Source organism: Annulohypoxylon truncatum (assembly GCF_022578515.1).
Source record: "Annulohypoxylon truncatum strain CBS 140777 unplaced genomic scaffold F4807scaffold_2, whole genome shotgun sequence".
Classification (NCBI taxonomy): domain Eukaryota; kingdom Fungi; phylum Ascomycota; class Sordariomycetes; order Xylariales; family Hypoxylaceae; genus Annulohypoxylon; species Annulohypoxylon truncatum.
Genome location: NW_025953788.1, coordinates 1,578,817 through 1,606,429, shown reverse-complemented (window position 1 = coordinate 1,606,429; position 27,613 = coordinate 1,578,817). Strand labels below are relative to the sequence as shown.

At 47.3% G+C, this 27,613-nt stretch overlaps 11 protein-coding genes across 11 annotated transcripts; 5 read left to right on the top strand and 6 right to left on the bottom strand.

The window, feature by feature from the left end:
• Positions 1–4,960: 4,960 nt before the first annotated feature.
• F4807DRAFT_408211 (uncharacterized protein) lies at positions 4,961–5,860 on the bottom strand. The gene has a single exon (XM_047996422.1). It carries the CDS (start codon positions 5,693–5,695, stop codon positions 5,276–5,278), a length of 420 nt encoding a protein of 139 aa, XP_047858984.1. The 5' UTR covers positions 5,696–5,860; the 3' UTR covers positions 4,961–5,275.
• A 195-nt stretch (positions 5,861–6,055) lies between these two features.
• Positions 6,056–7,618, bottom strand: F4807DRAFT_408209 (WD40 repeat-like protein). The gene is made up of 4 exons (XM_047996421.1): positions 7,421–7,618; positions 7,315–7,351; positions 6,697–7,251; positions 6,056–6,629 (listed from the first exon to the last, which is right to left on the bottom strand). Exons 1-4 carry the CDS (start codon positions 7,421–7,423, stop codon positions 6,259–6,261), a joined length of 966 nt encoding a protein of 321 aa, XP_047858983.1. The 5' UTR covers positions 7,424–7,618; the 3' UTR covers positions 6,056–6,258.
• On the bottom strand, positions 7,608–8,700 carry F4807DRAFT_408207 (uncharacterized protein). Its single transcript, XM_047996420.1, has 2 exons — positions 8,098–8,700; positions 7,608–8,042 (listed from the first exon to the last, which is right to left on the bottom strand). The coding sequence occupies exons 1-2, from the start codon at positions 8,465–8,467 to the stop codon at positions 7,996–7,998; spliced, it is 417 nt and encodes a 138-aa protein (XP_047858982.1). The 5' UTR covers positions 8,468–8,700; the 3' UTR covers positions 7,608–7,995.
• A 447-nt stretch (positions 8,701–9,147) lies between these two features.
• F4807DRAFT_456105 (Septin-type guanine nucleotide-binding (G) domain-containing protein) lies at positions 9,148–10,310 on the top strand (the record flags this gene model as incomplete). Its single annotated transcript, XM_048000833.1, has 3 exons — positions 9,148–9,259; positions 9,366–9,928; positions 9,981–10,310. 3 exons carry the CDS (start codon positions 9,148–9,150, stop codon positions 10,308–10,310), a joined length of 1,005 nt encoding a protein of 334 aa, XP_047858981.1.
• A 646-nt stretch (positions 10,311–10,956) lies between these two features.
• Positions 10,957–11,811, bottom strand: F4807DRAFT_456104 (guanylate kinase; the record flags this gene model as incomplete). Its single annotated transcript, XM_048000832.1, has 3 exons — positions 10,957–11,214; positions 11,349–11,674; positions 11,802–11,811. The coding sequence occupies 3 exons, from the start codon at positions 11,809–11,811 to the stop codon at positions 10,957–10,959; spliced, it is 594 nt and encodes a 197-aa protein (XP_047858980.1).
• Positions 11,812–13,610: 1,799 nt separating this feature from the next.
• On the top strand, positions 13,611–15,996 carry F4807DRAFT_408198 (glycoside hydrolase family 72 protein; the record flags this gene model as incomplete). Its single annotated transcript, XM_047996419.1, has 2 exons — positions 13,611–14,419; positions 14,482–15,996. Coding segments are annotated over exons 1-2 (1,438 nt in total), but the record flags the coding sequence as incomplete, so codon positions are not given.
• Positions 15,997–16,537: 541 nt separating this feature from the next.
• On the top strand, positions 16,538–17,985 carry F4807DRAFT_408197 (uncharacterized protein). The gene is made up of 3 exons (XM_047996418.1): positions 16,538–17,445; positions 17,507–17,614; positions 17,685–17,985. The coding sequence occupies exons 1-3, from the start codon at positions 17,283–17,285 to the stop codon at positions 17,810–17,812; spliced, it is 399 nt and encodes a 132-aa protein (XP_047858978.1). The 5' UTR covers positions 16,538–17,282; the 3' UTR covers positions 17,813–17,985.
• Positions 17,986–20,156: 2,171 nt separating this feature from the next.
• On the top strand, positions 20,157–21,224 carry F4807DRAFT_129001 (DNA polymerase delta, subunit 4-domain-containing protein). The gene is made up of 2 exons (XM_047992960.1): positions 20,157–20,839; positions 20,914–21,224. Exons 1-2 carry the CDS (start codon positions 20,390–20,392, stop codon positions 21,085–21,087), a joined length of 624 nt encoding a protein of 207 aa, XP_047858977.1. The 5' UTR covers positions 20,157–20,389; the 3' UTR covers positions 21,088–21,224.
• On the bottom strand, positions 21,112–22,997 carry F4807DRAFT_129033 (uncharacterized protein). The gene is made up of 5 exons (XM_047992961.1): positions 22,825–22,997; positions 22,279–22,718; positions 21,999–22,153; positions 21,569–21,929; positions 21,112–21,499 (listed from the first exon to the last, which is right to left on the bottom strand). The coding sequence occupies exons 2-5, from the start codon at positions 22,688–22,690 to the stop codon at positions 21,327–21,329; spliced, it is 1,101 nt and encodes a 366-aa protein (XP_047858976.1). The 5' UTR covers positions 22,691–22,718; positions 22,825–22,997; the 3' UTR covers positions 21,112–21,326.
• Positions 22,998–23,243: 246 nt separating this feature from the next.
• F4807DRAFT_408180 (uncharacterized protein) lies at positions 23,244–26,472 on the top strand. Its single transcript, XM_047996417.1, has 7 exons — positions 23,244–23,736; positions 24,028–24,198; positions 24,262–25,266; positions 25,338–25,599; positions 25,648–25,732; positions 25,785–26,255; positions 26,381–26,472. Exons 1-6 carry the CDS (start codon positions 23,668–23,670, stop codon positions 26,065–26,067), a joined length of 1,875 nt encoding a protein of 624 aa, XP_047858975.1. The 5' UTR covers positions 23,244–23,667; the 3' UTR covers positions 26,068–26,255; positions 26,381–26,472.
• On the bottom strand, positions 25,818–27,407 carry F4807DRAFT_128928 (NAD(P)-binding protein). The gene is made up of 5 exons (XM_047992959.1): positions 26,926–27,407; positions 26,679–26,838; positions 26,529–26,615; positions 26,382–26,474; positions 25,818–26,256 (listed from the first exon to the last, which is right to left on the bottom strand). Exons 1-5 carry the CDS (start codon positions 27,166–27,168, stop codon positions 26,105–26,107), a joined length of 735 nt encoding a protein of 244 aa, XP_047858974.1. The 5' UTR covers positions 27,169–27,407; the 3' UTR covers positions 25,818–26,104.
• Positions 27,408–27,613: the final 206 nt, after the last annotated feature.

The window sequence follows — 27,613 nt, the reverse complement described above, 5'->3', positions numbered from 1 at the left end:
AATGACAACTCTACTTTCCCCAATAGTTCTTGGCGTCTCTGCCGTGGAATAGGTGTTAGGACCTTAGAGCTGGTTAGTACTGAGGTATGCTGATGGTATCAAAGCGAAGAGGAGAGCTTACCGAAGAGACTTCCCTCAGGCTCAGGACCGGTCAGGTCTCAATAAACCTGTCCAAGAAATTCCAGGTCGTTACCAGGGATCTTAGTACACCAGTTGTGGGGTGGACGGTCCAGTTTCTGCGTTTAACAACGAGGTATGCTGTAAAACAAATTGAATCCGTCGACCATGTCCCACCCGACAGCGTAAACTTGATTTGCAACTCTGGAAGAATGTGAAGCCTGTGCGTCGGTTGCCTTCGTCCGTTCATCTTCCTCCCCTTCATCCTCCCCTTCCTCTTCGACCATCATAGGCGGATGTGATTGGCCTCGTTGTCCTCGACTTGGGTAATGGAGATAAGCTGGAGGTAGTGATAGGAGCTCCACGGGTTGTTAGAAGGGCCACGCCCTTTCATTGATATCAATCGACGCAGAGAAGATAACCTGAAGGTGGAGGAAATCGTCGAAGGAGACATCTCACCGTTGGCGTCATCGTACATGGCAGCATGTTCGTCCTCGTTAGTGGTCTCTCATCGCTCGTCCCAACCTCTCAACCTTGAATGAGCGATACCCCGGGTTCAAAAGATATCAAAGTACAAGATCCTTGGAGTAGATGATCGTTATCGAAGGTAATAATTGGTACAAGTGATATGATTGAAAGTGATGGATGAAGGAATGTGTGAAGAAGAGTGAATTCGCTGCGAGGAAGTCGTCAAGCTGGAATATGAGGAGGTCTCTCCCATTCCCCTCCACCAATCAGCGAACCTCATGACGTTCTACCTTTAGCGGGCTTAGAGACTTTGCGGGACAAGTCGTGAGGACCACGGCGATAATGCGCTCATGGTCTTGAGCATCTGGTATGAACTGGTTGCTTCTTCGGGCTGCAGAGTTATCTAATACGTCATTCGAAGTCCCTAAATATTTCATCCAGTGATCTCGAAAATATTGCGGTGAAATGTTGCGGTCGAACACGAAACTGATATGCTGTCGTTGTCATTGTCGTGCATGCTCCTTGGTATCAGCGACCAGGCGTCTGTGTTGAGGAACTCGGAGCATAGGGAAGAAGATAGTGTGTTTAGCGGATTCTCATAATGATTCCGGTGAAATAGTTATTCTAGGCTGATGAAAAGAGAGGGATAAACTGGTAGCCAGGCCGAGGAAGGCAAGGATGTCAAGAGATGTCGAGACTCATCCAGCCTTGAGTAACACTTTGAGAAAGCGATGTAACGACACCAGTGAAGGCGATGAAGATGAATAGTGCAGGAAGATGACATCGCCTTGAGATTCATTGACGGTGATCCAGCCGACAATGAGAGTGACGTTGCTATCTTCATGAAGTCACTATGTCAGTTACTTTAAAGTGGGGGGAAGAGAGAAACGAACCATATTGATTGAGAAGGCCAAAAGAGCCAAGGCGTAGGGTAGACTCAGAGGCTTGAGAAACTCCCATGCCCTAGATGAATCAGCCTTCAGTAGAGTACCTAATTGTTGGGTTCGTCGAATAGACAATTGAAGAGTGAATAGAATGGTTCATAAACGTACCTCCAGGGCCTCGACGGCTCACCCGAAGTAGAAAAATAAGCGGTAGTACAGCAGCTTTCGGTGCCGCGAGACCGTACAAGAAGAGGTATGCGGAAATATAAGAACTAGGACATCACTCATTGCTGAGCGGTAGGGTATTGTGTATGGGTTGTTGCCCAAAGGGCAACAGGAGGCAGAGCTACCAATTGTGTGAGTTCAATGATATATGACTTACACACGGTCCTAGAAGAACCCACAGTGAAGAGTTGACGCCTTGTTTGGCTCATAGGGCGGGGTGCGTCCACGGTCGGAGCCGTCGAAGTGATGACCAGGCTTTGCAAAGACTCACGAAGCCGGAGTTCGATCGCGGAAAATTGGAGAGCCGGCTTCGAGAAATGTAAATTTGCAAAAACCAAGGTCGGTTCAAGGTCGTTAAAAGAGGGGTTATGTATCCGGAGGTCGATCGAGTGAATGTTCCCACCATACACCGATCCCAACAAGACGTCATCTTGTGACGTCTAAGGGTAGTACAATACCAATCATCTCATCTTCCGACAGGGTGTATGTTGGTAATAGCTTGCCACGTGAGAATACGGTGGCATTCCATCTCAAGTGTTGAACTGGGTAAGTGTGAGACTTGACAGTGGTTGGGTACTTGAGCTGCCCTGGTATGATGATTGTTGGTGAGAGAAGATAGAAGATGTGGGAGCCAGGAGAGTAAGAGGTATTGCATCTGGGGAAAGGTAGATGAGTACTAATAACCTTTGGGATGTCCCATGATTGGTAGAATGGATAAGTATTGTGAAGTGGAAGTGAAGGTAGCTAGGTAGATTAGGATACCCCCACATGTCGTCCACAATTCTAGAGGCGAGAGCTACATGCTACCAGGACCTTGCACCCGCCAGGTATAAGTGAAGCTAGCATAGAAATACTAAGGCTCTAAGTTAGCACCCGCTGGTTTATATGTGAGTGACTTCCCCTAGATGAGTAAACGCCGATGACACACGCCAGACGCTGAGTAATAAGGGGCAGACGGGGCAGACGGGGATGGTAATTGGCAGTGACAGATTCCAGTCTTTGCTTGTCGAAGCGAGTGCACAATGTTGACACCATGCATGGCAAGCGTGGTAAAATGAATATGCGCAAAGTGGTAAAAGGTAGCTGAGATGGATGGACATGAATTTGAGGTATCTCGATGATGTTGAACTCGGTGAGGGCAGAGACAAGAAACGTGAAGCATTCATGATATCCAGAACACAATGACTCCATTCGTCATTGGTGGTCCATGGATGTAGGGAAAGCTGTGAGGATGTAGGAGATGATGGGAAAGGGACATTGACAGGACTTACCATGGTGGAATGTGTTCCATAGAAACATTGGAGTCATGTTGCCATGTAGGAAGCTTGATGAACAAGTCTTCGAATGAAATATTGATGTGCTTCGATCAAATCTAGGACTGTTGAGGAGATGGAGTTGTTGTTTTGGAAGAGTAAAGAAGCAAGAGTGAGGAGTGAAGAATGTGGGAGTGGTGAGTGAAGGAGGAAGAATGTGGGAGGGAAAAGTGGGAGACATGGTGGTCTTATATAGAAAAAACTGGAGTAAGACAACGGCGACACGCTTAAGCGGCGATTAAAGCATTGCTTAATGCGCCGTTTAAACGAGTGACGTCTTCGACATAAGTAAAGTTAGAAATCGGATGAAAAGGGGGTCGCCTATAGGTATCGACTTTGTATCGACAAAGCAATAACGGCGGACTGATAACCTATAAATGACACCAGAAAGACTATGGCGATAAGCTATACGACCATAATAAACGCGACGCTAAATAAACGTTAATAAAGACTCAGCGGCGAAGATATAGAAACAAGGAAGTACGATTTTGCTCACAACCTTGTGGTGCCCCTTATAGAGAATTTTCGGCTAACGCGGCTCATAATAGACTCCCGTCGTTAACCGAAACTTTAAACAGGGAGCTAAGTACCAGAAAGAGGTGTATATGCTGTGTGGAGTACCTCGGTGATGAGTTCTATCAGCGTTAAAAACCTCACCCAAGCTTCCCAGGGATTGGTGTTTATACTGTGACACAGGCGATTCTCCTAACATTAGTGTTCCCAAGACTGAACCATACAGTTCATAGATTAGAGAAGGCGTCATGTGTAGGTGACGTCACTTATTTGCTCAAGGTGAAGAGTATGAGGTTTGAAGATGGCCAGCCGTGAAAATGTACCGTCCGAAACTCAGCAGGCTAGATATAGGGGATTCAAATGAGACAATAGCCGTACCTAAGACTTAGCTACAGGATCAGATCTCTTCTATAAAGACGGAGTTCTCAATACCATATTGCGATTCAGCCTACAATGGTACTTGGTTGTGGTAGTATTTTTTTGCCCAATAGATAGGTAATTACAGCCAATTTAAATCTTACGTAGGTAGCTAGAATCTTGGCATACGTGTTCTATGTTGAATAAAGATACGTTTCCTCATGTTTATGATCGTATGTATGGTTTTCGGTCTCTACTAGGGGTGATATTGGCAATATAATACATATCCGCCATATGGCAAGATCCCTTCAGGAGAACTTCAAGGGTATTCATTACCCCCAGACTCAATGAGAAAACTAGAAATCAATAGTATAGCTGTGCTTAATAAGAGTTACTTGGAATATTCCTAGATTGGCATTTACTTAACTTATGGTGTTAGGTTGCTTGGGGATGGAATGCACCCCTGACCATGATGAGGGTCTAATAAGCATAACTCAAAATGTTAAGTAGGAGAGACTCATGGCTATAAAGATACCAGGTTAAATAGGTACCAGTAATACATAAAGCCCTAGGATATGAGATTGAACACGTCGAAACACTCAATAATTACTTGGAGCAGGCATATAGGTAAGTAATAAATTCTACGTTAATCCTCGATGTCACACGTTAATGCCTCCTGTGTAAATCATACCCCAGCTCTTAATTCTCTTGACCTGAACTTCACCTATATCGCGAAACACGAAATGCGTGTAGATTTGCCGAGCCCACTCACTACCTGCTTCTAACCATACGGGCATTGGGCCACCCTCGTTCTGGTAGGAGGTAAACCTCTCTATGAAGGGGACGAGCACGGCTCGTACTACATTGCCGACAGTTAGTCACTTATTCTATACGAGAATAGATCTATCCTAGGAGGTATCATATGCTTAGATATGAGTATGTGCTCAGGCAATTGATGCCCGACAATAATCATTGAGGTCGGAGTAAACTTAAGAGCCCGGTACTTGTGGCAACTACACCCGTAGTAGTAGCCAAAAAAATGATTGATCAGATATAGCCAAGAGATGATAAACAGGCTAATTACGTGGGAGGTAATTGACTTAGCTCTAAACGCCAACTCTATTTCCTATATTGATGTCTGTATCTAACTTGGGGGCCACACATATCTCAGGGGCACCAGCCCTCGGTCAAAACAGCCAGCATCAAAGATGAATTATTCTTCAAAAAGAATATGATGAATTTAGAAAGAATTTCAAAAACTCACCAGCACCAGGAACATACTCAATCTCCGGATCCCTCGCCATAAGACTCAACTTCTAATACCTGCCCTTACTCACCCTCCGCGCAAGCTGATACAAATGTCTGCGCATCAACTCCGCCCACCCCTCCACAAACATCCTATAAATCGGCCTCTGCGCCAGCATCGCCGTCGGGACAGCCGTCTCTCCCACCCTCCCAGGCTCCCAGCACGCCACTGCCGCGAAGTTCCCCGCCTCGACCACGAACCCTCCGGCCGCTATCTTGGCGTGCAGGCGCGTGAGCGAAGCCTCGTAGATGAGATTCTGGAGGGCGGCCAGGTCGAGGTCCGCGGTGGATTGGCCGGGCGGCAGTTTCTCGCCTTGGAAGAGCACGGTGAGGGAGTGTGGCGGCGGCGCGGGCGCGGGCGAGGCCGTGGATGTAGCGCTCGGAGGTTCCTGTGGTAACGGGTGGGAGTCCCGTAGATTTTTTGCTTGGCTCGGTGTCTTTGGTGCTGTATGGTAGGCTTGGCGGCTCCACTGGGAGCGGTGCAGTTCCGATTACGATTGGGGTGTCGGTCATTGCACCGGTTAAGGATATTGGAAAATGAAAGAGGATATCATGGGGGAATATTGAAAGTGGTAATATAGTTTTAGATCTTGCCAAATAGATGGAGTGTAGGTCGTTATAAAACCATTGTGAATGAGTAATGTTTTGAACGGACTATCCTGGGTTAATATTAACGATTGAAGCCAAAGATAACTTACACGAAGGATTTGATTTCTCCGTTCGTCAATACGAGGGGCGCCCTACGGTCAACATACTCGAGTCACAGACAGAACCGACCTCGGTGGTTGCGAATGCCGCAACCTTTCCCCATCCTAGTAGGCAATTTTTGGGCTTCCAATATTCCATGATTAGCCACAAACGAAGAAAAAAGACTTAGAAGGTTGGTAGTAAATCATTATCTCAGCTATCTCATCGAGACTTCATTCATCATGAAAGCGCAGCAAATGATTCTGCGAAATACGGACGCCCCGAAACGGACCGTCACATATGCCAGGGTTCATTTTCCCATTCCTATCTCTAAACGCCAGACAAGCAAGTACCTTCATCAAATCTAAGTGGTAGATGTAATGACTCTTCTATACTCCCGTCGCTTCACGGTAGAACGTTAAACTTCTGTTCGCGCCGGCTGTGCAGAACATTTCGTTGCGTCCTGTCTTGGGTAACCACTTGACGGCCCAGATAGCCTTTTCTGTCTCGCTGTGTGTTGCTACACAGACACCCCTATCAATGGACCACACTTTCACTTTGCCGTCAAAGGCACCACTGAGTAGGTACTCGCCCGTATCACTCCAGTCGATGGAAGTAATCCACGCCGTATGGCCGGTCAGATTGCCGACATGCTCACCATGCTTGGTGTCGTAAACGGCAATAACACTTGCATCCCCGGCGGCAGCTAAGCGTGTGCCGGCTGGTGAGAAGGCTACTGTTCGGATTGGCTTGACAAGTCCTGAATCTCGGTCAGCCATATGTAACGAAGGTGAAGATATATGCTCATGTTGAGACGAGCGACTTACCGGGAAGTGAGTATGCTAACCGACCTGTGTCGTTGTTGAAGACATAGACAGCACCATTCTGATGGCCACTTGCCGTGTACTTGCCATCGCGACTTAGGTCTACGCAAAGGCCAAAGGAGCCAGAGCCGGAATTGCCAGTTTCGTACTCTCGTATTCTTTCTGACCTATCTCCAAAGAGATCCCACACATTGACTCGCCCATCGTAGGTCGTAGAAGCCAGGTACTGGCCATTTTCGCTAAGTGCGATGGCCCACACCTCACCAACTCCCTTACCTGCACCTTTAGCAGTATTTAATTCACCAAATGGTTGCCAGTCGCTACCTGACTCAGCAAGTTTCCATATCTTTACTTCGCCGCCAAATCCAGCTGAAGCCGCTATCTTTCCATCGGTAGAAACGGCGATATGGTGGCAGCCGAGCTTGTGTGCGCCCGTGAGAGATTGGCCAAGAGGAATGCTAGGTTGTGTGGTAGCGTGTATATGTATTGTTGAAGAGCCGCTGGCAGATAGAAGGGCGCTAGGAGTAGCCGCAAGGGAGAAGATGTCGGTTATATGAGCTGGCAGCTGTTAGCACGACATATTATCGAAGCATGAGCTTGAAGGCTGAAGTTGAGACTCACCATTGTCGATAGTATGTGTCGTGAGATACTGCTTCGACTATAGTTGTACCTTTCATTAGCAGAGCACACCTTCAAAGCAGATTCCCAGTCCTGATATTTTGCATACCATGATTGCTACCGACCCATAAGTATGGATTTCCTTGAAGCTGTTGTATGTATAGAAGAAGTAGTGGGGTTGATGATCCAGTTAGAAATATTGTATGTACCTGAGTTATGGTGGGGTCGAAATGCTAAATAGAAAACTGGAGACTGGGGCGAGACTTCCATCTCGCATCTAGAATATTACATCACATATCGTTTCTTCATTCCTGCCTTCCTACATTGCGGGTCTAGAAGAATCAAGCTCTGGTCATTTCATTTTATGGTCATTCTATGAAGGATTACCTAAGCATGCATACCTCAGGTATGCCATTGATGTTTAATTCTTCTAAGGCAACGGCTGAGAGCGTCATTTTCATATCCAGAATAGCGAAGCTCGTGTGAAATAGCCTCGAACGGAATGGCATTGGTTTCCATTGTACATGTATTTTACAGTCAATACCTACTGTAGATATGTCCCTTACTCCTATACCGAAACTCCGGTAGTATGCACAAATTCCACTTTGCTTGATGATCGATTCGTATAATTGACTTTGGCTATGTAGGTATCTTCCCACAGCTCTCGAGGAGCAGATCTACGTATCATTTTGTCTTTCCCTTGAAGTCGTTTTCGAGCATACCTCCAAGATCTAGGCGTATAACTGTTAGCAGTTTACCAATTGGTCGGGCAGAAGAATAACGTACGGGCCATGCAACTAGAACATAGTGTATGCATCTTCTTTACCTTCCCACAGGCGGGACATCTGTTCAGTGATGTGACGTCCTTCAGAGCCTTTCCTGCCATCTGCCTATGCCTCTTCTTCATGTGCGATGTCTTTTTCTTGGGCACTGCTCGGAGAATCCCTTCCCATATATCACCTAATAGCGAGGGTATTCTTGAGATGGCAGCGGGGATGGCAACGGCGAGCTCGGGTAACAACGGTAGTGGCGTCTGTCGCGCTTGTTGTGCGTAAAGGATAGTTGATCGGAAAGAAGAGTTGAAGCTCGTGGAGGCTATTCTCGGGAAGAGGGAAGAGAAAACTGAGGCCATTCGCAGTTGCTGGATGGCGGCCATTGTTGATGATCCGAACAGGCCAATTGCCTGTTGTTACCGAAACCGCAGAGGCCTATTTTATCCTAGCAATGGAGCAATTACCTCCGATTATATTTTCCAGGAAGTAATTCGTATGCGAAGACTATAACCGTTATTCGCGATCGTGAATGAGTATGTTGTCGATAGTGAACGTATGTATGAAGCTTATCGCCCAAAAAGTTTCTAGCACAAAAATTGATTTGATAGGTCAGTCGCTTCCAGCTTTACCAATTCTAGCGGCCATCTGCCCATCAGCCGGCATCAAAGCACATACGACTTTAAGACCCCAGCTATGGTCCACTATAATTAGTATGCACGGACCTGATCGGACCTATCATAACCTGCCAACCCCCTTTCCCCTTTCCTCTGGTGCCCAGCCTAATCTGCACCTTCTTCAAGGAAATTATTGTTTGGCAGGAAATCGCAGGGAGCAATCAAGAGAGGATCCATTTCCCCTTCACGTCGAAAAAATTACCAACCGACACGAACCTTCAACCTTCTTTTCTTCATCATCATCAACTTCAACCTCTGCCTCGCATCAGAGCCCATCTCGTCCTACTCCGATATTCGTTCGTTCTTCCAATTGCCAAAGTAGGCTATTTCTTGGAATAGGAGTTGACATTTTAATCCATTCATTAATTTGATCGGATAAACCAGCAGCAATGGCGACGCAAACCATCTACCCTAACAGCCACGTCGGTTTCGACAGCATCACCTCTCAGATCGAGCGCAAGCTCCTGAAGAGAGGTTTCCAGTTCAATGTCATCTGCGTTGGTGAGTTATCTCCCTTAATTTTTGATCGCTTCGATCGCTTCGATGACCGCCATTTCAACATCGCGACCTAGTTCGTATAGCTGACGTGTCTCGTGTCGTATTATAGGCCAAACTGGTTTGGGAAAATCGACTTTGATCAACACCATTTTCGCATCTCACCTTATCGACTCGAAGGGTCGATTGGTTCCCGATGAGCAGATTCGATCTACCACCGAGATCCACCCCGTGTCGCACGTTATCGAGGAGAATGGCGTCCGTCTAAAGCTAAACATCGTCGACACCCCGGGCTACGGTGACCTGGTCAACAACGACCGCTGCTGGGACCCCATCGTCAAGTACATCAAGGATCAGCACTCCGCGTATCTACGAAAGGAGCTCACAGCACAGCGAGAACGTTACATTCCCGATACCCGTATCCACTGCTGCTTGTTCTTCATCCAGCCCTCTGGACACTCCCTCAAGCCCATCGACATTGTCGTGTTGAAGAAGCTTTCGGATGTTGTCAACGTCGTGCCGGTTATTGCCAAGGCCGACACCTTGACTCTGGAGGAGAGACAGGCTTTCAAGGAGCGCATCAAGGAGGAGTTCGCTTTTCACAACCTCAAGATGTACCCCTATGACAACGACGAGCTTGATGAGGAGGAAAAGTCTATTAACACCCAGATCAAGGTAATTCATGCAATAATTTTCTTACCGTACCACTTACTAATGATGTCTTCAGAGCCTCGTTCCTTTCGCTGTTGTCGGTTCTGAGAAGTCGATTATCGTCAACGGCAAGCAAGTCCGCGGCCGTCAAAACCGATGGGGTGTTATCAATGTCGAAGATGAGAACCACTGCGAATTCGTCTACCTAAGAAACTTCTTACTGCGAACTCACCTCCAGGATCTCATCGAGACTACTTCACAGATCCACTACGAGACTTTCCGTGCCAAGCAATTGTTGGCGCTCAAGGAGAGCAGCGCACAAGGCCACGGAAGCCGTCCCATCAGCCCAGCCGCGGATCGCGAGATCAGCAGGAGCTCTCAACGAATGACCATGAATGGTTACTAATTCTTCGTTCCTTTTTGCGTCTGCTTTTTACGAGGCGTTCCTCGGCTTCAGAGGCTTTCCCATCCTTGCGAGAGGTCCCTAATTACCCCTTTACGACTATTACAATGAACTACTCACCGATGGCTATTGGCGTGATATTGGGAGGGCAGCTCGTTTCAAGAATGGCCATGAGAATCCCAAAAGTTAATTCGGAATGGGATACCAAAATTTTCTGTCTGCGTGGAAGAGGAGTGTGCGTGAGGAGGCGTGTTCTAAACGAAGGCCTGCATGATTGACCCGTTTTGGGTTGTTCGAGCCTTGTTATGTGTGTTCTGGCCAAGCATGCAGTTATTCCATCTACACAGTCTGGCGACTCGACGTTCTTATTATTTCCTTTTTTTAGTATTCCCCCGAAAGCTCTATTCATCTTCTCTAAAGCTGCTAAGATTAATCCGTGGTCAAGCCTCTTACTGTACTCTAATAGAGTTCGCTCTGATACCTGATGGAATAAATACGAGACTTATGCCCAACACCCCTTTTTTGAAACTTGTGACTTTTAAACAACCACGTCTTGCTCTTTGGTACATAATTCCTAACCGTTATTAGGTAGTATTTCTATCATCTAAATCTAGATGGGCTCCAATCAAATTGCATGGATTTTCCCAGTCTACGCGAGCGGCTTATAAACAAAATCTTCTAACTCCTTGTAGGCCCTGTCGAGGTCGTCATTGACGATGATTATATCGTGGACGCCCGGCGTATTCGCGTATTCGAGCTCAACTTTGGCTTGGTCCAGTCTCTTTTGGATAGATTCTTCCGATTCGGTGCCTCGGCCGCGCAAGCGCTTCTCGAGCTCCTCAAAACTAGGTGGCTTAATAAAAGCAAAACGCGCTTCTATGCCACTCTTTTGGATTTGCTTGACTCCCTAATTATTTCGCAGCACCGTTTAGCAAGTTAACCTACTATGGCGTAGGTCCTGCCGTATCGCAACCTTATCTCTTTCTACTCTCTCTTTTTGACCGAAAATACAGACTACGGGGGTAGGAAATTGGGACTCACCTCCATCTCGATATCCAAGACCACGACACGCCCCTTAGCGGTCTGGTCGGCGATGGTCTGCTTGGAGGTGCCGTAGCGGTTGGACCCGAACTTGGCGTGCTCAACGAAACCATCGGCTTTCACTAAAGCCTCGAACTCGTCAGGCGAGACATAGTAGTAGTCGACGCCGTGGGCCTCGCCGGCGCGCGGCGACCTCGTCGTGTGGGAGACCGATAGCGCGAAACATTCTGGGTGTGTGTCGAAGAGACGCTTGAACAACGTGCCCTTGCCTACGCCAGAGGGGCCGGATATCACGACTGGGCGGCGGTCTTGGGGGAGGGTTGCTACTGGGGGTTGGCGTGTTAGCGGGGTTCGAGTCTGACTGCCGTTGCCTCTTCCTCTACACGATACGAAGTCGAGCCCGTAAATTTGGTGGCTAGAGGGTGAAGGGGTAGGAATATACGAGAAACACACCGGGAGCCATGATGGTTGCGCTTCTTGGGGCGGGGGCGTGAGGGTGAGCCGCCGACGATGCGTGAGTATGGGAGAGGAGGCGGGGGAGGAGTACGGGTTTATGAGTATAGAGCCTGCGCAAGGAGGATGCCGTCGAATAGGTAAGCATATGATGACACTTTCGGCCGATTTGTACCGCCACTCTTTTTTTCTCCTTCACGGTCGCACAACAGAATGACTGCAGTTAATTCACACGGACACAATCCGGAGGTAGTGGATCCTGAGATTTTCGCTGTCTTAGCATAAACCCCGCCGGTTTGTGGTGAGGCTGGTGCATGCATAATTGGGGAGGATTGGAGATGCATATGTGTGGCTAGTGTATGCACCGAGCGATGCATGATAGTGGCTGGTGCGTCTAGCTAATTCAATGTGGAGGTTGGCGCTGGCGCTTGTCGCTGTTCTGCATTAGAGCATCTGAGCATGTCGCATTTTCCGTTCAATTTGGCACTTGGCGCCGTCTCGACGCTAGCCCCGATTTTGATTGACGAGTGCTCCCTAGAACAAGGGTGCGTCTAGCAGAGCTCAGGGACACCCCGGAATTTTTCCCTACTTTTTTTTTATTCTAACAAATCTGAATGGATTATGGATGGGATGGATCAGATGGATCTTCAGGGGAAATTATCCAAATGGCCAAATAACACCAAGGAGGACCTCAAGGGCGAATTGCGATTGTCGCCGGTACCCACGCGCACAGAAGACGGACCGTGTTTCATCACTCCTACAAACCCGCGCCCATTACTGCATGGAAGACCGGCTGTGACGTCGTTGTAGAACGCTTCGAAACCGAGACATCCTGACATCGAGGAACAAGTGGAGGGCAAAGAAAACTACAAGGAATAGTCTATCCCTTTTTGCCAAGATTAAAGTGAAAATTGTTAGTGAGATACATCGTACTAGCGCACCAGCACACCTCGTGGTGGTGCTTGTGGCTCGTGGAATACTACCACTAACACACTAATACCACAATAGAAGTTGACCCTTCGTATACCCGATGGATTTGACAACATATCTAACCTAACCTTACCTCCTACATACCCGGTATTACCATACAACGTAGTAGGCAGGTAACAGATGCATCACCCGGGACCTCCAATAGGCTACAAGAATATCATTCGTCTCTTTGTTCTCGTATTGAAGCTTAAAAGAAGAGGTTAGACCGTCTGGCAGTTTGTCAGAGACGAACAAATGGGTGAAATATTTGTTTTCTTTCTAGGGAATGATCAACTGCCAGCCTATCACCTATACGGTTGCATCCCATGCTCCTGATTGGGCCGGGTTCGAAGGGGCAGTTTGCGAGTAACGAGTAAACAGAAAACAGAAACGGCACAGCCACTGACAAGCAGTTTAACGGACACAACAGATTCTAATAGCGTGTAGTGGAATAAGTAGATCGTTTGATCCATCAGGAGTGAGGAGTGAGGTATGTCGGTGAAACCACAAAATTAAGTAGGGATCAATCGTGAGTTGTTCATGGATTCGCATAATTTTCGACAGTGTGGTTTGATGGTGTCATCTTATGGAATACGGTGAACTTAGTGTTCTTACCAGTCTGACAGGTGGTAAAATAGCAACAAAAAAGCAACAAACTACAGGAAACACAGTTAAGTACAGTGTGAGCGGGTAGGGCCTAATTAGGTCTAATTAGTGAGAACAGAAATGACGGACCAATTCTAGTCGAGTTACTGCTGGGTACATAGTTACTTCGTATTTATGGGGCTTTCCTACTTGGGATGGATCTTGAACCCTTCGACCAATCAAACTCCCCACAGCGATTGATTACTGCAACAAAGCCGCCCTTGTCAGCTGCTAAAAAACCCTCGCAAGGTGCAGGTGCAGACGAGACCGAAGACAATGATTGGCATCGTGTCATAGGTACCCAGGTAACACTCGCTTGTGTTGTACTTTCCCTCCTAAAGCTCCTACTCCAATCATTCAACTATAGGTATCTCACCTTTTCTCCCTCCTTCTTGTACCCAACCTCCGTCACTCCTTCCTAATCACCAATTCGCCTTATTCTTAACTCACTTCTTTTTCTCGACAATTTCTGTCAAGGATCACTCTCTTTAGTCCTTTTTACAAACAATCGTTTCTTGGCCACCGGCCTATTCTAGTCGCTCTCTCACATCTATTTTGAAAAAGACTACATTGTGTCGATCGCGGTAGTCTACAACGGTGGAAAACAAACGACCTTGGTAGACATTTATTAGGAAACATCGAGATCTACCATCAACACTAAGAGAACCTCACCACGCCCGAATTCTAACTACACCATGTTCGTGAAATCTGCGCTCGTCGCCTTGGGCGGCGCAACCCTGGCGGCTGCTGTCACACCTCTCGAGGTTCAAGGCAGTCAGTTCGTAAACTCGAAGACCGGAGACGCATTCCAAATCGTCGGTATGGCTTATCAAATTGGTGGAAGTGCTGGATACGACCCAAGTCACGGAAAGGATCCTCTCTCTAACGGAGACATCTGCAAGCGTGATGCCGCGCTCATGCAGACTTTGGGAGTGAACACCATTCGAGTCTACAACTTGGACCCCAACTTAAACCACGATGAATGCGCCAGCGTTTTCAATGCCGTAAGTTTTAAGTTTTGGTATGTTCATAAGTTGCGCTGTTTTATATTAACCATGATATCCAGGCGGGCATGTACATGATCATCGATGTCAACTCGCCCCTCGCAGGCGAGTCTCTCAACAGCGGTGCGCCTTGGGAGTCGTACTATTCTGGTTACTTGAACCGAACCTTCGCTATTGTGGAGGCCTTCAAGTCTTACCCTAACACCCTCGGATTCTTCTCCGGTAACGAAGTGATTAATGATGTCAAGACCGGCTCTACTGTTCCCCCCTACGTTCGTGCTGTCACTCGTGACCTCAAGAACTACATCAAGAACCATGCCGACCGATCTATTCCCGTTGGATACTCTGCCGCCGACGTCCGTGACGTCCTTCAGGATACCTGGAACTATTTCCAGTGCGCCATCGATGGTGATGCCAACGACATGTCTCGCTCCGACATGTTTGCCTTGAACAGCTACTCGTGGTGCGGTGACAGCACCTTCCAAGAGTCCGGATACGACCAGCTGGTTGCTATGTTCAAGTCAACTTCCGTCCCGGTTTTCTACTCTGAGTTCGGTTGCAACACGCCCTCTCCCCGTGTCTTTACTGAGATCAGCGCCATCTACGGTGACCAGATGACGGGAACTTTCTCGGGTGGTATTGTCTACGAATACGCTCAGGAGAAGAACAACTATGGTCTTGCTCAGTGCAACGACGATGGAACCGTCGACCTTCTTGCCGACTTTGCCACTCTTCAGAGCCAGTACAAGAAGATCGATTTCAGCAAGGTTCAAACTGTCAAGGCTACCAAGTCTAAGGTTACCGCTCCCGAGTGCAAGGCTAGCTTGATCAAGGAGAGCGGTTTCGCAAACAACTTCACCCTCCCTGCCGTCCCTCCTGGAGCTCAGACTATCATCGACAACGGTGTTTCTCCCAAGCCCAGCGGCAAGATCATCTCCATCAGCGATTACTCCGTCTCCCAGGCAGTCAAGGATGCTAACGGCAAGGCTGTCTCTAACCTTGCTGTCAAGCCCCTAGCTGATGATGCCTCCAATACCCCTGGTAGCACTGGCGCTAGCACTTCTTCCTCTGCCTCGTCTAGCTCTTCCGGCAACGCTGCTGCCACACTGGCACCTCAAGGTCCCATCTCTGCTGCAGCTATGATTATCCCGGCAGTCGTCGCCTTGTGCTTCACCGCGGGATTCACGCTGATCTAGGCAATCGGTTGAATAGTCGTCTGAATAATGAAGTTTTGCCTTGTTTTTCCACTAAGAATAGAAGTGGGGTTATGACCGTGCTTTTTAGATGTGTTGCTTTATTCCCCCTCTTGTAATTGTTTTTCGGACGTAGGCACAGGGAGGTTAGGGCTTCTTTGTATCTTAGGTTACAATGTGCGCTTTGGTGCAGTACATAAGAAGTCCAATTTTGGCATCTTTTTGACAACGCTCTCTCATTCTTTGTACATACACCATCTGGTGATCTGAATGAGTTAAGTGACAAAATCAGTCGAAGGAGCGCCCCTGTGCCTGAGTTGAAAGTGGTGGATATATTTAATTCTAGAATATAATGAAAATGAAACTGGACAGTTCAAAAACTAACCGCCGATGATTTTCCAAATCTATGCGATCTGCTATGCGCCTTGTGTTAGTATAAGCAATAAATAGGTGCTTGATTTGAGGAAGCTCGTGATGTCCTACGATACTATTCCCCAATAGAATTCATCCCTTACTTTGCCTGATCTACAGCCTCGTTGGGTTGAAATGCCCAGCCCCTTATTTTCTCAATTAGTGTGCGCGCTCATGTTTTATCCTGTAAGTTATGAAATGTACATTACAATTGCCAAAATTTTATTATCCCACGTTGGTTTTGAGTTTTCAAATGAGTTGGCTCAGTTCTCATTGTAGCGTCATCATAGTCCCTTTCGCGGAATAATTCCCACGTAAGGGTCTATTGGAATCGTGACAATATATCTCTTGATTTAAATACGGATTGGAATGAATTCCAAGTTCTATCTGAATGAGATCGAGATCAGTGGGTGATGCGAAGGTGGGTAAGCGTCATAGCACCAATCCAGCTCTGCCACGACGTTGGCTGGGCCTTACTGAGCTTATTGCTCACAACCATGAGGTATTTAGGTATGGAATAAATATAAAGGCGTGCAATTGTAGAAATTCTATGTCTTACTCCATGATGAGTGGGTTGATACAAGCAGAACTTATTCACGATGGCGACCATCCAGACAGTAGTCAACGAGGCGAGCGAAATCATCACAATGGAGACAGTGCAGAACAGATATATGACAGAGTACATCTGGGTCATGAATACCTTATCTTATTGGATCGGTCAGGGCTTAACTAGAACAAAGAACTATGAGACAAACAACCCGTAAGTATTATCTTTTTCAGCAGTTCCTATTGGTCAGGCTTAGTCCATAACCATTGTGTCGGCTTGCTTCCTTGAGGTAATGTGTACTGAGTGACCGAACGACCGTGCCGCTTGCTAATATGTGGATAGCAAAAGTGATTATGGGTCTCGGATATGGAGTTGGCGGGCACATCTGATGATGGCCTTCGAGAAGTGTTCCATCTATGTTGGCTCAACACGTTAAGGCGGGCATTGGTATAACTATCCGGGGGAAATCGTCATTGTCCCTCCAGCGACTTCAGACATGATCGGGGGAGGAGTCGGCTGGATAACGTGGAACAGAATGACCGGAGTCTTCAAAACTGTTCAACGTTGTCCAGGCCACGCCCAGAGTTCGCAGCGCCATACCACAAGATGAATCACAACAACACACAGAGACTGTGCTGCCAACTCCACCACCCATTCAAAAGAAGCACCTCTAATAAGTAGAATCCTTGCCCTCGCGGCTCCATCTAGCAACATGTCGACAAGACGTCGAGTTCGAGATATCCTAGACGCAACTAGAGACCACATCTCCATCATGTCAGGTAGATACCGCATCTCGCCCACTGATTTCGACCAGCTCTATGAGCTATATCAAGAAGATACTTCTGCCAAAGGACTCTATGAGTTCATTATCGACCGTACGGATTAATCCAGGCCTGTTTTATTTTTCCGTGTTGGTTGCTGACATGTCGTTTCTAGATCACATCACGCATACCATAGCTGGTAAACTCAATATCAGGCCCATTGATGTGCTCGCAACCATGGTTGGCAAGACAGCTGATACCTGTCAGGAGGAGCTCGAGGCCGGTAAGCATTCCTCATGGCATATTATTGAAGGTATAAATCATATAGTCAGTGTGACTAACCACAGGCATAGAGAAAAAGTTGTACCAAAAGGCTGAAGAGAGGGCTGCGGCAAAGGCGAAGGCTGGCCAAGGCGAGGGTCTGAATGTTATAGAGGAAGAGCGGAAATCGCAAGGCGACGATGACGATGTAAAGAAATGATGAGATCTATGGATTTCATGATTTACGTTCAAGGGAAAGGAGTTTGGGGAAAGGGGCGTTAGGATGGCAGACTGTACATTTGGGCGGACTGATCCTTTAGCTGGTTGGGATACAGTATCTCTCTCCAAGTCTAACGCATGGACAGGTGCCATAGATACCAAGTTAGAATCCTTGCCTCCATGAATGCTTTTACATCTGGCTTAGGAACGTCTCAATGTGCTCTTTAAATAGGTATTCTTACCTCTAGCTACTAAGCTGAGTTTCCACAGAACATTATTAATGAGGGTTACGACCTGACATGTCAAGTTGTTTTGATGTCATTTGAGACAAGTGTCGCCACTGTGTCTGCCTGCCGCTGTTAATCATGTTCGCCAGTGACATGTTTGCAGTCGCCTTTCCACTTAGTGTTGTATCCTTGTACGCCGTTGTTATAATCTTTACTCCCACCCCCTTACCTTTGCCCCCTAAATCACGCTGCCACCTGAATGCTTGTCACCTTTATGTTATCAACCAGTCTTGTTCTAGCCGCTAAGTTTTATCTTGGTATATGGTGAATTACTCTGTAAGCAAGCGATACTTAACGCCTCAGTGGAATAGAACTTATATTAACAAGGAAAGTACTTATGCTTCAAGGCCGACTAGGAAATAGCCTTCCTAAATAGAGAGGAGATTGGAGGTCTTATTGGTGTCTTTCTTTTCGCCCCTAATGAACATATACGTCTAAATGATATTCTCTCGGAGCGCGTTAGCGAAAGTCTTTGGAAGAATAACCTAGGGGGTACTCTCTTATCGAAAAAAAAATGAAATGCCCTCTTTCTTAAACAGGTCCTCTAAACATCCGTGAAAGCTGCTTTTATCAAATGATGAGCGCTCTTTGCACCTAGGCGAAGGCCTTTTCCGAAGTACATGGGGCTTCCTATTCCAAATACCTACACAAGATACGCGAGTGCCTTCTCTCCTAAATCAGACGACCGTCGTCAGCCTTCGGGGTCTCGCCTAAGTTCCTGTGATAGACGAGGGCATCTGAGGACCCTTCTTAGATACGGTAAGAATGCTCCATACAACCTACCTTTTCCATATGGAGGATAATTAGGATCTCCTCTTCTAAAATCTCAAACTTGCCAAAAACAACTCATCTACACATCTTCCCCACACTCAACACAAAAGTAACTGCTACACTTCTCGTGCTCAGCTACTACCTACCAATCATCACAATGTCTGATGAGATGAACCACAACGGTGGCCACGACTACGACTATGACAGTGACGACGAGGTTGACATCGTCAGCCCTGCCCTCCGCATGGCGGTTTACCAGCAGATCTTCTGGTCTCTCTGCTTGGAGGCTTACTTGGAGTGTGTTGCGGGACCGGATAATCCATGGAGACTTCAACGAAGTATGAAAATATATATCATGAATACCTATTCTACGATTCTCGTAACATGTAGCGCTAACGAAGATCGACAGACAACTACTTCGCTACAGTCGCAGTCAGCTTTGGTATGTCTGCCGATGAGGTTGTCGCACGCTTGAATGCCCCAACCCCCCACCATATCCTGCAACGATTCTTTAGTATCTTTGTGGACTTGATGCTACTCGGTAAGCTTTTAAACCCATTAAATTAGGAGCCAAGTTGGCTAATTTTAGATTGCTTAGAACTGGTACTAGTATGAAGGACTAATCCAACGGCGACTAAGGCATGGGAAGGAAATACACCCAGACAAAGTGGTAACACTACCAATGATTTCTGAACCATGAACGACCAAGCTCCTCAAATCAATGGCTTGCGATGGATGTCAGAGCTTCGCGACTGAATTAAGACACTGTTTAGGACTTGACTATGTTTTCCAAGTTCCTATCTGAATACACACTGTTCTATGATACTACGACCTTTCTCGTGATGGTATACGCGCAATAAGACTAAACAAGTAAAATGGTGTGGATGTTTCAATTTGACCTTAGTTGATATCCCCGACTCATTATCCCGCGTTCGAACCCTCCTTCAAACTCGAATCCCATTGCCTCAAACACAATATTATTTTAATCATAAACCTTTTGTTATTATCTTAGCCTTTTTTTTGTTGCTAGGCAATGAAAGGCGGGTGATTTAGGCGTCGTTTGTGAGACTTGGGAAACGACTCCTCCTCCTCTATCAGACAGGCACTGATCCATACAGCTATGTCGGATTCGAAACCGCCAATTTATCGTGCATCGAAAGAAAAAGGAAACACCAAGTAATCAAGGACTATACTTGAATCATCGAATATACATACTTGACTTGCCTCGAACTGATGGCTCTTACCAAGGTGGCTAAGCCACCTATTCAGGGGTAAAAAAGGGGGGAGTCCTAGGTGGGTCCATATCACGTGAAGGCGCTCACGTTTCGTGTTGCCCCGCCAATTCCTGGATGCCATAACCGAGAATCCCCCACGTCATTCGACAATCCATCCGATTCCAGACCCACTATTTTCAGTATTCATTGCAACTTATCTGTTTCGCTTTATTCTCACCTAAATAACCATCTCAATCAATTCCGATTCCCTGAATAAAGTAGCGCTATCAATTACAAACTGAAAAAATGCCTACCACGAGGCGTTCTAGCGGCAACAGCCGCGTCAATGGAAGACAGTCGACGCTGTCCTTCAACCACCGGGTCACCAAGTCCGGGCCCAAGTCGACCAAGGACCTGGACTCCAAACCGGCGAAGTCAAGCCCGCTCAAGACGCACGTCTCTTCGGTTAAGCTAGAAGAGCCGACTAGCGACGAGGAACGCGCGATCAAGGATGAGTTCGAAGAGAAGCCGATTGAGGGCGAACTCGAAGAGGAGCCTCAGGTCGCACAGCCGGCGCCGGTGGTGGAGCCTGAGAAATCCGAGGCGGAGCTGCGCGCGCAGAAGATCACCGATCGCCAGATCAGCGCGTATTGGCGAGAACTAGAGAATGAGCGGAAGGCCAAGAGGGTCCACCAGGAAGACCTGACGCTCGCGGAGAAGGTGTTGCGATATTGGGACGTTAGCTCACAGTATGGGGTTAGTGTCTACCATTCTCTTTCTTTCGTTGTTACTATTACTAGGACGAAGATTCTAACTATATGCTTGAATAGCCTTGCGTTGGGATGGACCGTACGAAGCGATGGATGCGAGCCGAGAAGCTGGGTCTTAATCCGCCATTAGAGGTCCTCGCTGTGCTACAGAAGGAAGAGGCCAAGAACACCAAAGGCATTGAAAAGGCACATATGGATGAGATCCTTAATTCAACTGCTGTTGGTGCGATTTGAGGTCGGATGCGGTGGAATGAAAGTTTATGCCTGACGGATAGATACGTGTACGATGGAGGGAAATGGCGGTTCATGATGCTTTTGCGCTGGCGTTGGGGACGATATTTGCTCCGCTGGATTTGCCAAGTCTCACTTGCATTTGGCTAAGAATACCACGTGATTTCAACCATCCCCTATTTTCTACTAATAGCATGACTGCCTACGTACAGACCAACATTACAATCCTCTACCCAAGTGGCCTAATACCAAATACTCCTAGTTCGATGATGCGGTATGGTCTCCTTCCCCTCGGCCTCCAGCTGCTTCATGGTATCATACAGGAAAAAGTCGATTAGAATGGCATTGATTTTTGCCTCTGGATGTTGGCGTTTGATTTCACGCTTGAGAAGTTCCACGCACCAGATGCTGCAAGCTACGTTGTTTCAGCATTTCTTGAAATGAAATGTCTTTCGGGGGTGGAGTTAGGGGTATTAATACTAACCTCTGAGTTGCAATTCATAGCTGCTTCCACTTTCCAATATGTCTCCCTTTGCCACCATCGCCTGCAATGGCGGGCTGTAACCTATGCAGCCCAAGGTAGCTAGTATCTGTGGGACGCGATAGTCGGCAAACATAGTAATCTTGTCGATGTCCCGGAATTCTCCGTAGCCCTCGCCGTTGAAACAGGCCCATATATCCGCTACTAAAATCTGGGCGCGCTTGAGGAAGCGGATGGGCTTGCGTCGGCTCTCGAACTTGAATTCGTCTCTAAAGCAATCGAAGTCTCGCGCGAGCAGGTTCACCAGCCCGGCGGCTGACTTGTTGGCAGCTTCTATGCATTTCGTGAAGCTGCAGTTGTACTTCTGCAGGGAACCGATGCGCGTTGGCCATGCGTTATCTCCATTTTGCGATAGTCGTTTGGGTCAACCTACTTCATATAGAACCTGTCCTGCTTCTCTCAGACAAGAAAGCCGTGCTTCCAGCAAAGGTATCTCCTCATCGGTGCACGATCTGAAAACGTGCCTTAGGGATTCGAGGTTACATTCCTCCTCGTTCTGCCAGTAATGCGGATCGGTGATGGGGATATCTTAAGACAGAAATTAATTACACCTCGTTTTTAAAAAGTACGAGGTATCCAAATCAAACTGAAATCAAAGAGAAGTCCAAGTAATAAGTCAGTCAAAGTGTTGATTGCTAAAAATCATTACCCACCTTCTTCTAGCGCTCTCTGCAACGCGGCGACCAAGCTCCAGTATCCAGTCCAAGTCTTGTCTCGGTAGGAGACAGCAAAACGTTTACCCTCCGGGTGCAAGGACCAGAATGAGAAATTGAGCAGGTCCATGGTAAAGACGAAGGCGACGGTAGATTCATCTTTGGCTTTGGGATGCAATTCATGTTCCGACCAACTCTCGGTCGAGAACTCTTTCCGCTTCATCTGTTCATGAATCAAAGCTGCCGCGTTCTTAGTTGCTCTCATGTTCAAGGCCACATCGATTGAGTTGTCGTAAACATATTCGGCGCCCTCTAAGACACCCGTCTCCGGCTCTTCATCCAGGTTTAGCTTCCCCTGAAAATGCTGCCTTAGGAGAGCAAGAAGCTCTGGATCTGCCTCATCATCCGACATAACGGCAAATTACTCGAAGACTCCGTATCTAAATCAGATCAGTAGAAGAAGTCGCTGATTGCGTTTTTTCAGATCAATGTCAATGTCTTAGACATTATGGGGAACTAGAAAGAGCTGTGAAATGGAAGCCCAACTTCAACGAATATATAGCCGGGTTATCGATGTGTAGAGGAATTTTTAAACTAATTTTAAAGGTAGTACCCGTGTATTCTGCCCAAATGAAGGAGTATAATCGTAGCCTTGAAAAATGTGACACAACTACAAGAGTTATCAAATTGCCCTTTTTTTTTAGGAGGTAGGGATGATCTCTGGGTCTGGGTAGAGTTCTCAGTATTGAAAGCACGGACCATCCAATGATGTGCAGCTTACAACCTGACTTGGGAAATTAATGGGGTCTCAAGACATCTAAGCCAATAGCGTTACTTCCCGCCAGCCCCACGAACAAGGTAGGAACTTCATACATATCGAATGTACCTACCCATGTACGAAGTATACGTACTCTGTACATAAAGCTGAACCTGTTGCTGCGACCTGCCGTCGCAGTTGCCTGGCTACTTGATTCCAGCATCTTGCTAACCTTAAACGTCACCTAAGCTCCCAAGGTCATCCTAGACCTATCCAGGTCCCGATTGCCCGATTGTGCGAGGTCGTACATGCTACCAACCTAGTAGCAAAAGCAACAGGAGCGTCACAACATACTACTCTCGGTTGCAATTGAGCCAGTGCTGTTCAAGCATTCCCTAAGGCTGGCAGCTGCCTTTGTTAATAACTAACATCCATCGTCTCATCAACTTTTCCTTCGCGCGCATCTTACTCTTAACTTTTTTTTTCTCTTCTATTCTCTCACAACGACAAGTCTCGATCTTAAGCGCCAGTCTAACTTCCCATTCCATATTGCATTGCCTACTATCCATTACATCATATGCATCGGCCAAGAGATCACCCCAGACTGTGACTTGGGTAGCTAGGTGTTCACGATGGCAGTAGCCCGAGATACCTACAATCGTCGGTCGCTTGGGCCGACGCTGAATACAAATGTCAAGGAGGTAAGTCGCTTATTTGCATTGCTACTATGCATAGTACCGTCCTATTTGCGCCGTGCATCTCCCTGCAGCCGCGCGCATCGCGAAAAGAATAGCCTCATGCTAGAGTTGCTGTTTGTGACCCTTAACCGCCGCCCCTACCACGTTTGCGCAAGAACACCTATCCACGCCTCTAAACTACCGCATGCGCCAGAATCTACCTTGCTCCGTCTCGGTATCATTTAGCCTTCGTTCAAGATGGAATTATTCGCGGCTCTCGAGCTCAAATTCGCGCAGCTAACACATATTTCACAGGCCCGAGTCCTCATGGTCGGTGCTGGTGGCATCGGCTGCGAACTGTTAAAAGACCTCGCTAAGACAGGTTTCGGTGAAGTGCACATCGTTGACCTCGACACCATCGATTTGAGTAACCTGAATCGCCAATTCCTCTTCCGACAGGAGCACATCGGAAAGTCGAAAGCCTTGGTACGAACGGATCGGAGGCTATATGATATTGCATGCAGAACAATGTACTGATAACTTGAGCAGGTGGCCAAAGAGATAGCTGGAGGATTTAATCCGAATGTCAATATCGTCGCACACCATGCAAACATCAAGGACTCGCAATTTCACGTCGAGTGGTTTAGAAGCTTCAAGCTAGTCTTCAACGCGTTGGACAACCTCGAGGCGCGACGTCATGTGAACAGAATGTGCTTAGCTGCCGACGTTCCCTTGATCGAGAGCGGTACCACAGGATTCAACGGACAAGTCCAAGTCATCAAGAAAGGTGTTACAGCCTGTTACGACTGTACTACCAAGGAGGCGCCCAAGTCCTTCCCTGTCTGCACGATTCGAAGCACACCAAGTCAACCTATTCATTGCATAGTCTGGAGCAAGAGTTACCTTCTCAACGAAATCTTTGGCACGAGTGAGGATCAAGCAACCCTCGATGTCAGCGAGAACGAGGACAATGCGACGGAAATCGCGGAATTGAAAAAGGAGGCCGAGGCGTTAAGGATGATTAGAGAGTCGGTTGGCACAGAACACTTCTCTCAAATGTTATTCGACAAGGTTTTCAATGCAGATATCAACCGTTTGTGCTCTATGAAGGATATGTGGAAGTCAAGAGAACCACCTAAGCCTATTGAATACAAGACATTGGCGGGCCAAGCATCCGAAGTCATCGCATCCAAGGATAAGGTCCTCAAGGATGGGCAGCGTGTATGGACTCTAGAGGAGAATCTGGCGGTCTTTAACGACAGCTTAGACCGCCTAAGTAAGCGAATGTTGAAGCTGTTAGCGGCGCGTGGAGAAGGCGAACCAAAGCCCACTATCAATTTTGATAAGGATGATGAGGACACTCTTGACTTTGTCGCTGCAAGCGCAAATATTCGATCGCACATCTTCGGAATCGAGGGCAAGTCACGTTTCGACATCAAGCAGATGGCTGGTAACATTATACCAGCCATCGCAACCACCAATGCGATCGTGGCTGGCCTTTGCGTTCTCCAATCTTTCAAAGTTCTCCGAGGAGAATATGACAAAGCACGAGAAGTAAGTTTTTTTTATTTATTTATTTTATTCATTTATCAATATCAAAATTGGGCGCACTGCTAACGTTTTAGGTCTTCTTAACACCATTTGCTGCTCAAAGATTGCTAGGAACAGACCGCCCCCGCCCGCCCAATCCAGACTGCCCAGTCTGCGGCTGCTACAACACCACCGTCAAAGTAGATCTATCGAGGGCAACACTCAACGATCTAGTAGAGGATATCGTCAAAGTACAGCTAGGTTATGGCGAGAAGGAGTTCGCAATTAACAGTGATGCCGGTCTAGTTTATGATCCGGATCTGACAGATAACCTTGAAAAGACGCTCGGTGAACTTGGTTCGTGCTCCTTCCTTACCACTTATTGACATTTCTAACGATCATTAGGCATCAAGCAAAATGGTTTCATTACCATCGTCGATGAAGATGACGAGGACCCTTTTATTAACGTGGTCATTAACATTCAAGAAGCGTAGGTTGTAGTACAACTTCATTTCTAGCCAACTGCTAACCCATCTGCGCAGTGAACTCGCTGATAAGCCTATTAAGGGCCTTCAGGAAGACCAAGTCCCGACTATCCCTCGCAAGCCGAAGAAGGCTTTGCCTGTAGAGAGCAACGGGGTTAGTCAGACTAATGGCAAACGCTCTGCTGACGGAGAGATATCAGCAAAAGACCCCAAGAAGCGTCTAAGAGCAGATGATGGAGGGTCATCAACGGCCAAAAAGGCCAAGAATGGCAACCACGACGACGTGGTCGTCATTGATGATGACGTTGGCACCGGAGCTATCGAGATTCTCGACGACTGAACGCTTATTACCCCTGTTCGAGTAAATTATGCATAGCCTACGTCGCACTCAGACCTCCATCAATGTTGAGGACGCAGTTATGTGCGTAGGAAGATTTGGCTAGGAATAATGCGGCTTCCGCCACCTCTTCGGCCAATCCTAGGCGCCCCATTGGGATTAAGGCCGAAAGCTCGCCGTTTTCATCCATGCCTATGGCGAGGTTTGTATATTAGTAATCATGTACTTCGTAAGGAAGATAGGGGATAGCTGGTCAAGTGCAGGATTTTCGGGGGGAGGAAAAAACGAAAAGGGCTAGGAAGGTCAGGAGGGGTCACCTTTCGTCATATCGGTCTGGATATATCCAGGAAGGAGGACATTCGCACGAATGCCAAATCTACCCACCTCCCAGGCCATCGCCCGCGTTAGACCTAATAGGCAGGTTTAGCTAACTCGCGAGCTTGAAGAGATAATCGATTGCATACCAACGACACCAGCTTTTGATGCTGCGTAGACGGTTGATCCTCGTCCCCCGTGACTGGCTAAGAGACTAGACACATTGATGATACAGCCTAGAGTTGAAGAAGTGATTGGTAGTTGCTCATCTAGAATATCTCTGGAGGCGGTTGGCTCACCGTTTCGTTGTCTCATCATCCTAGGTACGATGTTTTTGCAACCCCATATAGTACCCATGAGATTAGTAGCGACGAGCTTGTCTATATCTGGGGTTGAAGTCTTGAACAAGAAAGAGTTTTGCGAGATACCCGCCGCATTGACTAGAATATCGATATTTTCCTATTCATTTACAATATCAGCGTCGGGGCAAGAGAGTAATGGGCTCGGACGTATGCATAAATATCATAAGCTCGAGGAATCACCAACTTTTTTTGTGTCGGCCATCAACTTCTCCCAACCATTTACCAACGAAACGTCAAACGATGCTATGTCGTGAATCTGAGTATCATGGTTCTGCTCTAATGACTCCTTGGCGCTAGTGAGGCTCTCCATGTTCCGTCCGATGAGAGTACATGCTGCTCCCTCGGCGGCGAAGAGCCGGGCGATGGCTAGTCCGATGCCTCGGCTGCCGCCCGTTATGGTGCACCGCTTACCGACTAGGGAGTTCATCGTGGATGCTCTCTCTCCACACCTTTTCCTATAACTCGTTCATTTATTCATTAGCTAGGATATATTATGTATGTATACGTGGGCTAGATCGCTAGTGACGTGATATGCACTTCATGTACATCAACGCCCCGATACGGTAATATATTTCGAGTCACGTGCATCTACGTTGAAGGATTCCATTTACGTATGTGGCTTGAGACATTTCTGGTTCCTAATTCGTACACGGTACGAAATTCCCGAGGTAACTCGGTACCCGCCAAGAGTCAAGCCTAATAGGGCGGAACGGTGGACCACCAAAAAAGTGTAACTTAGACCCTGATTAGTCGATTAGGTCACTTTCTTTCTGCAGGTTACATGCAACTTTCCTCAATTTCAGGGGGCGTCGAATAGAGCCAGGCCCCTGAAAAGGGCAGAAAGCTACAGCTGTCCAAGCTAAGTTTATGTA

What these genes read in the sequence shown, in the direction of transcription:
- F4807DRAFT_408211 (XM_047996422.1), bottom strand. Translation starts at nt 5,695, where the DNA reads ATGACCGACACCCCAATCGTAATCGGAACTGCACCGCTCCCAGTGGAG.
- F4807DRAFT_408209 (XM_047996421.1), bottom strand. An exon ending in GACACATACTATCGACAATG is followed by an intron (nt 7,252 to 7,314) that starts GTGAGTCTCAAC and finishes AACAGCTGCCAG; the next exon opens with CTCATATAACCGACATCTTC. An exon ending in GTTAGCATACTCACTTCCCG is followed by an intron (nt 6,630 to 6,696) that starts GTAAGTCGCTCG and finishes ACCGAGATTCAG; the next exon opens with GACTTGTCAAGCCAATCCGA.
- F4807DRAFT_408207 (XM_047996420.1), bottom strand. Translation starts at nt 8,467, where the DNA reads ATGGCCGCCATCCAGCAACTGCGAATGGCCTCAGTTTTCTCTTCCCTC. An exon ending in ATGTTCTAGTTGCATGGCCC is followed by an intron (nt 8,043 to 8,097) that starts GTACGTTATTCT and finishes TTATACGCCTAG; the next exon opens with ATCTTGGAGGTATGCTCGAA.
- F4807DRAFT_408197 (XM_047996418.1), top strand. Translation starts at nt 17,283, where the DNA reads ATGTCGACAAGACGTCGAGTTCGAGATATCCTAGACGCAACTAGAGAC. An exon ending in CTATGAGTTCATTATCGACC is followed by an intron (nt 17,446 to 17,506) that starts GTACGGATTAAT and finishes TGTCGTTTCTAG; the next exon opens with ATCACATCACGCATACCATA. An exon ending in TCAGGAGGAGCTCGAGGCCG is followed by an intron (nt 17,615 to 17,684) that starts GTAAGCATTCCT and finishes CCACAGGCATAG; the next exon opens with AGAAAAAGTTGTACCAAAAG.
- F4807DRAFT_129001 (XM_047992960.1), top strand. Translation starts at nt 20,390, where the DNA reads ATGCCTACCACGAGGCGTTCTAGCGGCAACAGCCGCGTCAATGGAAGA. An exon ending in ACGTTAGCTCACAGTATGGG is followed by an intron (nt 20,840 to 20,913) that starts GTTAGTGTCTAC and finishes ATGCTTGAATAG; the next exon opens with CCTTGCGTTGGGATGGACCG.
- F4807DRAFT_129033 (XM_047992961.1), bottom strand. Translation starts at nt 22,690, where the DNA reads ATGTCGGATGATGAGGCAGATCCAGAGCTTCTTGCTCTCCTAAGGCAG. An exon ending in GCAGAGAGCGCTAGAAGAAG is followed by an intron (nt 22,154 to 22,278) that starts GTGGGTAATGAT and finishes TTCTGTCTTAAG; the next exon opens with ATATCCCCATCACCGATCCG. An exon ending in CAGGACAGGTTCTATATGAA is followed by an intron (nt 21,930 to 21,998) that starts GTAGGTTGACCC and finishes GGTTCCCTGCAG; the next exon opens with AAGTACAACTGCAGCTTCAC.
- F4807DRAFT_408180 (XM_047996417.1), top strand. Translation starts at nt 23,668, where the DNA reads ATGGCAGTAGCCCGAGATACCTACAATCGTCGGTCGCTTGGGCCGACG. An exon ending in TGAATACAAATGTCAAGGAG is followed by an intron (nt 23,737 to 24,027) that starts GTAAGTCGCTTA and finishes CATATTTCACAG; the next exon opens with GCCCGAGTCCTCATGGTCGG. An exon ending in AATATGACAAAGCACGAGAA is followed by an intron (nt 25,267 to 25,337) that starts GTAAGTTTTTTT and finishes CTAACGTTTTAG; the next exon opens with GTCTTCTTAACACCATTTGC.
- F4807DRAFT_128928 (XM_047992959.1), bottom strand. Translation starts at nt 27,168, where the DNA reads ATGAACTCCCTAGTCGGTAAGCGGTGCACCATAACGGGCGGCAGCCGA. An exon ending in GATGATGAGACAACGAAACG is followed by an intron (nt 26,616 to 26,678) that starts GTGAGCCAACCG and finishes CTTCAACTCTAG; the next exon opens with GCTGTATCATCAATGTGTCT. An exon ending in ATCAAAAGCTGGTGTCGTTG is followed by an intron (nt 26,475 to 26,528) that starts GTATGCAATCGA and finishes CCTGCCTATTAG; the next exon opens with GTCTAACGCGGGCGATGGCC.